The sequence below is a fragment of the Prionailurus viverrinus genome, chromosome D4 (genome assembly GCF_022837055.1).
Source record: "Prionailurus viverrinus isolate Anna chromosome D4, UM_Priviv_1.0, whole genome shotgun sequence".
Classification (NCBI taxonomy): domain Eukaryota; kingdom Metazoa; phylum Chordata; class Mammalia; order Carnivora; family Felidae; genus Prionailurus; species Prionailurus viverrinus.
Window position 1 is genome coordinate 60433664 of NC_062573.1, and position 7401 is coordinate 60441064.

General features: G+C 52.7%; 1 protein-coding gene across 1 annotated transcript; it reads left to right on the plus strand.

The window, feature by feature from the left end:
• Positions 1-1943: 1943 nt before the first annotated feature.
• GAS1 (growth arrest specific 1) lies at positions 1944-3284 on the plus strand. The gene has a single exon (XM_047831331.1). The coding sequence runs from the start codon at positions 1964-1966 to the stop codon at positions 2999-3001; it is 1038 nt and encodes a 345-aa protein (XP_047687287.1). The 5' UTR covers positions 1944-1963; the 3' UTR covers positions 3002-3284.
• Positions 3285-7401: the final 4117 nt, after the last annotated feature.

Genomic DNA, 7401 nt, shown 5'->3' on the forward strand with positions numbered 1-7401 from the left:
AGAGGAGATTTAGCCTTAATTTTTGTGACAGATGGAGTTGATAGTCTCTCCACGGAAAGGGGAGGAAAAAAGCGCCAGTTTTTGACAGGCCGCAGAAGCCCGGTGCCTCTGGTGGTTGAAGGCTGCGTTGCGCCACAGTTAAGGTAGTTTGCAAACTCCCGCGCCTGGATTGCAGAGGCTGCTGTACCCAGGCGGCTTCCCTTAACCGAGGGACGGATTGAAACCCACTCTAATAGAAACCTTGCTGCATGCCAGTTTATCCCCTTCCTTTATGACTGCGGCCATATGGTGCTGCTCAACATTCCTAAAGATTTTTAATGCTGTAATTATTTTTTCATCGCCGTCCGAGTTAGAAACTTATATGCCCCAAAGAAATTAATTTGATTGATCGGATTTATGTCTTGCAACTGACACGGCTCCCCGGCTCAAGAACCGTACCTGCCAGGTCGGCAAAGAGGGACCCTGTGGTTGGGGCGGGGCCCTTGTAAATATCTCATGGGCATTCTCCTACCTGAAGTATGGGCCTCTTGTGTGCGTTTGAGTTTTGTTTCGTTTTTCTTCAGTTTCAAAGTCCAACATTAAATTCCCCCCCCCCCCCTTAACTCCCCCTCACTGGTGATCAGGACTCAAAGATAGGGAACTAGATAAACAAACTGAATTCTGAACCCAGTCGAAGGCACAGATGGGAGCCAGGGAGAATTAATAAAACTCTCAAAAAAAAAAAAAAAAAAAAGGAAAAAAGACCCCAACAAAAAGGCCTGTGGCAAAGCCGGATGCGAACAGCTGCCCCTGAGCCCTGCCCGCTGATTCTGAGCTTGAGCCGGGGCTCCATATCCGAGCCTCCTTAAGAGTAGGAGGAGCTCCCGGGCCTCTGTCAGGCTCCTTAAGCCGTTCCTTTCAAGCCCTGAATGCCTGAATGTGAGCTGCCCACCACCCTCCCCGCCCTCCCCCACTCCGCAACCCCACTCCACTCCAGCGGCTCGTAAAAAAAAAAAAAAAAAAAAAAGTTTCAACAACAACAGGCAGGACCAATAGCATCTCGAAAAGCCGGGAAAGGGGGCCGAGCAAAGGGCGAAAGAGAGTGGAGAAAGGAGAAAGCGGGCAGGCTCGGAGCGCGCGGGGCCGGGGCTCGGCGAGCTGGAGGAGCGTTGCTAATGTTTTTGTTTGTTTGCTTTTCCATGCATGCATAATGAGGGGGCACCGCGGCACCACGCGGGGGCTCCCGGCCCACTTTTGTATTTAAAGCCTCGCAGCCAGCGAGTCCGCAGCCGGGCTCAGCGGATCCGCTCCCGGGGCCCCTTGTCACCCGAGAAGCCGCCACCGAGGGAAGCCCGGGAGCCGCTCTCCGGCCGCGCCGAGTTTCTTGTTCTCCCCGCGCCGCCCGGAAAGGGCTCCCCGGAGCACGGAGAGGCCGGGGTCGCCGCGGGCGGAGGGGGAGGGGACGCGGGCGTCCAGGGCCGCGGGAAGGCGGGCAGCGCACCGTCCCGAGCCAGGAAGCGGCGCGATGCTAGAGCCCGCAGCGGCGGCGGCGGCGGCGGCGGTGGCGGCGGCGGCGGCGGCGCGGCGCTGAGCCCGGGAGGAAGGAGCCGCTGCGGCCGCACAACGGATCTGCAGGCGCGGAGCAAAATGCACCCGCGGCGCCGCGCGGTCCTGCAGCCCCGCCGCGGCCCCGCGGTCCGCAGCCCCCCGGGGCGGCAGTGAGCGCCTCCCGCCACCACCGGGGGCCGAGCGGAGGGGTTCTCCGCGGCTGTGCATTTCTGGGAAACCACCACAGCCCGAGCGAGCGGGCGACCCGACCTTCTGCGAGCGGCGCGGCACCAGCGAGCGGCGCGCATGGATTTATGAAAACACTCATGCAAGAAGTTGGCAGGACTGGGGCAAACTTTTCCACCGGCTCCGCGTCCGCCGCTGCCCGCGCCTCGTCTCCTTTCCCCTCTTCGCCCGGCGGCCGCCGCTGCCCGCGATGGTGGCAGGGCTGCTGGGCGGCGGCGGCGGGGCCCGCGCGGGGACCGTGCCGGGCGCCTGGCTGTGCCTGATGGCGCTGCTGCAGCTGCTGGGCTCGGCGCCGCGGGGCTCGGGGCTGGCGCACGGCCGCCGCCTCATCTGCTGGCAGGCGCTGCTGCAGTGCCAGGGGGAGCCGGAGTGCAGCTACGCCTACAACCAGTACGCCGAGGCGTGCGCGCCCGTACTGGCGCAGCGCGGCGGGGGCGACGCGCCGGGGGCCGCCGCCGCCGCCGCCTTCCCGGCCTCGGCCGCCTCGTTCTCGTCGCGCTGGCGCTGCCCGAGCCACTGCATCTCGGCGCTCATTCAGCTCAACCACACGCGCCGCGGGCCCGCCCTGGAAGACTGTGACTGCGCGCAGGACGAGAACTGCAAGTCCACCAAGCGCGCCATTGAGCCGTGCCTGCCCCGGACGAGCAGCGGCGGCGCGGGCGGCCCGGGCGCGGGCGGGGTCATGGGCTGCACCGAGGCCCGGCGGCGCTGCGACCGCGACAGCCGCTGCAACCTGGCCCTCAGCCGCTACCTGACCTACTGCGGCAAGCTCTTCAACGGGCTGCGCTGCACCGACGAGTGCCGCACGGTCATCGAGGACATGCTGGCCGTGCCCAAGGCGGCGCTGCTCAACGACTGCGTGTGCGACGGCCTGGAGCGGCCCATCTGTGAGTCGGTCAAGGAGAACATGGCCCGCCTGTGCTTCGGTGCCGAGCTGGGTAACGGCCCGGGCAGCAGCGGCTCGGACGGGGGCCTGGACGACTACTACGACGAGGACTACGACGACGAGCAGCGCGCCGGGGGCGCGGGCGGCGAGCAGCCGCTGGACGATGACGACGGCGTCCCGCACCCGGCGCGCCCGGGCGGCGGCGCTGCAGCCACGGGCGGCCGCGGGGACCTGCCCTACGGGCCGGGGCGCAGGAGCAGCGGCGGCGGTCGCTCGGCGCCCGGAGGCGCTTGGACCCCGCTCGCCTCCATCTTGCTGCCGCTGCTGCCGCTGCTCTTTTAGCCCTGGAGTCCCCCGCCGTGGGCTGCGGGAGGGCCTGCGCCGGGGCACCTGTGGCACGGGGACCGAGGGGATGGTTTGGATACTTTCCAAAGCGTGTACTAAGTAGACTCTGCCTAGCGGGTCTCTCCTGCACGACTCTTGGCACTTCTCCCGTGTCCTCTCCCGAGCATGACTTCTTGGACATCCTCCCCCTCCCATTCCAGGCTCCAGAAACTCCCAGCTCGTCTGCCCAGCGGAAACCGGCCTAGCTAGAGTTTAGGATACCGGGGATGGAATGGGGGAGGCGGGGGTGGGTGGGTGGGTGGGATGTGGAGAGAGGATACTGACCTGTGGGGCCTTACCAGTTTCAAAGGAGTGGGCTTGGAGCAGGAGTTTGAAGGAAGATTTACATTTGCAAAGGGGCTGTTTATTAGCATTTTAACTGTGCGGGGTGAGGGGGGTGGGGCGGGGAGTGCCGGTGTCGACTTTTATTGTGGCCAGTGAGGACATTGCAATCGTGAGTAAACAGAAAAGTCCCACTAACTGATTCATTTGTTTACTCTTGGTCAGCGCTCAGAATTCTGTTTGGGCGGGGGAGGGGGAATGGGAAGGGGTTAATATGCCTGAATTCGTTTGGGGCAACTTTGAGCCCTTGACCTTAATTTCATTGCCACCACTCTGATCTCTTAGCACATTTCTTAGGATTAAGGGTCAAAAAGATGCTGATCTAAAGGGTTGCTAGTGGTGTTGAACAATGCAACTTTTTATGTAAAAGAGCTGTGCACTGCCATCTATGAAAGCCTCTTATGATGTTTGTCTTGTCATTTTTGTTCTTTACATCAAATTGTATGTACAAATATGCGGAGAAAATATATTGCCTCTGCTTTTATCAGGGTGCTACACTCTGGTACTTCTATATAAAGTGTATTAAAACTGGGATTTGTTACCAGTGGCTGTACTGTGTATATAGAATTTTTATAAATTGTATGCTTCAGAAATAATTTATTTTTAAAAAGAAATTAAAAATTTAAATCTGCAACCATGTTACACTTTCCTCCCTGAAATGTATAGAATCCGAGCGTCACCAGGGATCCAAACCCACAGTCCATTGTGAAGTGTGCTCTATCTAGAACAGTCTTAAAATGTACAGTGTATTTTATAGATTTGAAGTTAACATTGTTATTTTCAAGAGAATTTATGGACATTGTAGAAATGTATAAATGCATTTCCAAACTGCCTTAAACATTGTATTTTTATAGACATCGTTTAAAAAAAAAGTCCTATGTTTTAAATAACTATGGCTTTGTGTATTTTTTGGTTATTTGTTTTATTAAAATATGTACATCAGTAAAGAGTTTTTAAATAATGAATATGGTGTAGTTACTTTCCAGAGTTACACTGTGGGTTACCCAATAATGGGTAAGGATGGGGGTGGAGGGGCCCCGGGGAATCTATCAACCATCAACTGAAATTAAAATACAGCACAAGACAAGAAATGAGGGCTATTATTTCTGCCTCTAATTTAATGAACAATTAGACATGTGTAAATGAAGCAGCTAAAAAGATAAAACTGACTGGCCTGCATTGGTTTTTACCTTTATGGAGAGAACTCCCAGATAGTGTCTTCCCTTTCTTTTGCCTCTAACTCTTCTCTACACAATTTGGGGATAACCCAGAGGTCTCTCACCCCTCCCCCCTTTTCCACTGAGACACCCCCCCCCAAGCCCCTCCTCCAGGAGTGTCCCTATCTAGCTATAGACATTCTCATACAATCAAACATGCCAATAACATCTGTTACCAATAGGTCTTAGGAAACCTGGGACACCCCTTCAAAGTCATTTTCACAGGTCTGTTGAAAAAGTACAAAAATTTGTTACAAAACATTCAGGCGGGCAAAAGTAAACACACTGGGGAGAGGAACAATCCCCAGAACTTGTAATATTGTTGTGAGGAGTTGTTTAGCAGTGGGCTGAAGGCTGGGTTCCTGCCAGAGCTACTGATCTACACTCAAACGCCCTTAGATAAATAATTACACTCTTAAGCTGTGTCGAGTGCTGATACACTTGACCTTGTAAATAGAAATGTTTGCAGTAGGAATAAACTCCGGCATTGGAAAATCTTTTAAACATTAACACAAAAGAGAGCGCTCTGTCCTCTGGGGATTTGAGTCTGAACCTCGCCAAGCTAGGCACTTGCAAGAGGGAAAAAAAGTTTATTTATCTTCTATTCCTGGTGTTTATTTAAAGCTTTTCATTTTAAACGCGGTGATTGGAAGGCGAGTCAGGAGTTTAAAAGTCACCACAAATAAACTTTGTCTGAGGGGTCGACAGATTAGCAAGATCTCGTGTCTCTTTATATGATATTAACATGTACTGAGAAAACATAACCAGATTTCTCTGCTGCCTGAAGTAATTAACAAAGCTATGCCCCCTTCCAACTCCCCCCCCCCCCACTCCCACCCCTACTTTCCAGGTTTCTTTTGCCTCTAACTCTTCTCTTTTCCCAGCTTTTATGGACAGCTTCAAGGCACTTCTTATTGGATCTAAAACCAAGATGGGTGTATGTGTAGCATCAGAAAGTCTGAGATAGCTGTAGGGTGGTCTGTGGCTGCAATCCTCGGTCACCTGAATGGTTGAGTACACATATTGTTAAAACAAAGCTGGAAGCGTTGTTTCTTTGGGAAGTGAACAAAGAGTATTCCAAGAGACTTGTAAATGAAATCAGCGTTCTTTACAAACCTCGCGTTAGCAATGCTCCTGCATTTGTCCTTAAATATATTTAAATCATCTCTATCTCCTGTTATTTTAACACATTCTTGACTAAAAGTTAAGTCTTTGTCCCAGTAAAAGGCCCAGTTTTCCCCAGTAAGAAGTAAAAGGCATTAGCACTAGAAAAGGCTTGATAATTAACTGGTACAATAAACTCACGACTTGATTTTACAGGGTCCTGTCAAAAGCATCTGCCTGGAATAAATCAACACAGCTCGCTGTTGGGGAGAGAGGACACGAGGCTTTATGCTTTCTTCCTTAAAGAAAGTGAACATTGATCGGTGGCTCATTTTAATTTAAACAGTTCTATACCAGAGCCCAGGAGCCCCCTGGTCCCTCTACAGACCTAGTGGATTCCAGAACAGGTTGCTGAGATGTTAGAAACGTTGGCTATGGGATTGTATGTTGCCATCTGCTCCGAGGCAGAAAGAATTTTTACAGATGTGGACATCTGTAATATCTCATGCTCTCTGGGGAACCTTTCGGAATTTTGGACATTTGAGACGGCCAAATGTCTCATGGAGAATGCCTGGAAGGACCATTACTGAAAGAAAAAGGTATCTCTGGCTTTTCCTGGGGATTCTCAAAAAGGGCCTTGTTTCTCAGAAGTCTTGCAAGGGCGCAAGGAACTCCTTTTGGATTTCACGTAAAATCATGTGTCCTTGAGTCTGGTCCTGTTTCCCCCGTTAGCAGGTTTGCATTCTCAGTGACAGTTTATTTGTCTTTTGGAGGCACTTCAGTGACAAATGTTTAAGGGAGTGTAGGACAATGGTGGAGAACAAGGAGGCAGTTCATTGAACTGACAGTGACCATACAGTAAATAGAAGGAGGTTCAGGCTTCACTGCTCACCCAAGCACACAGCAACGCTTTTGTTTATGACCACAATGGACATAACATAAGGTCTCTGTTTATTTTTAACAATCTATAGCAATGTATGCTAGCAATACACATATGTGAGAGGGAAAAATGGCTGGAGGGGACTAAATTCTCCTCCTGAGCAACAGGACATCCCTGTGCTTAGGCACGGTCCTGACAAATGTCCATAAGGACGCAGATCCTGGGGCCATCTGCCACAAACTTAAGGGGCCACCACACTCCGACACATCCGGGGTGCACCATGGCTCTCCCAACGGGACCCGCACGGATGAAGACACAACTCAGAACCGGTAGCATCTTTCTCAAAGAGTCAAGAGAACCCACAGGAGTGGGGTGCCCTTCGTCATCACTCCTGCGTTAGCACCCCCCACCCCATCCAGCAGCGCCATGTTGTATAGAATAAAAAGAGAGAAACGTCACAAGAACCCTCAGGGACATCAAGCTCTGCACTAAAAGCTTTCTACTTTCGAACTTTGGCTTTGTATCATTAGCTTACTGGGTTCAGCGGCAGAAGTTCTCAGATTTAACCTCATGGATCCCTTTTTGGACCTGTAAAAGGAAAAGTGTACATTATCTGGTTTTTGGCCTCTTACACTAAGGAATATCGGAAACGGCGTCAGTTGACCCCATTTCTCCCAGCTCCCCAAAGCAAGCTGTGGGGAGGCAGCCTGTTACAAACACCTCGTGGCCCCAGAGTAGTTCTGGGAGGGCTGGGTTTCCAGCGGGTCTGGCAGCCTTGTGAGTTAAGTAAAGTTGGATGTTACTGTATTCTATGT

Excerpts from the sequence above, each read along its gene's own strand:
- GAS1 (XM_047831331.1), top strand. The coding sequence starts at position 1,964 with ATGGTGGCAGGGCTGCTGGGCGGCGGCGGCGGGGCCCGCGCGGGGACC.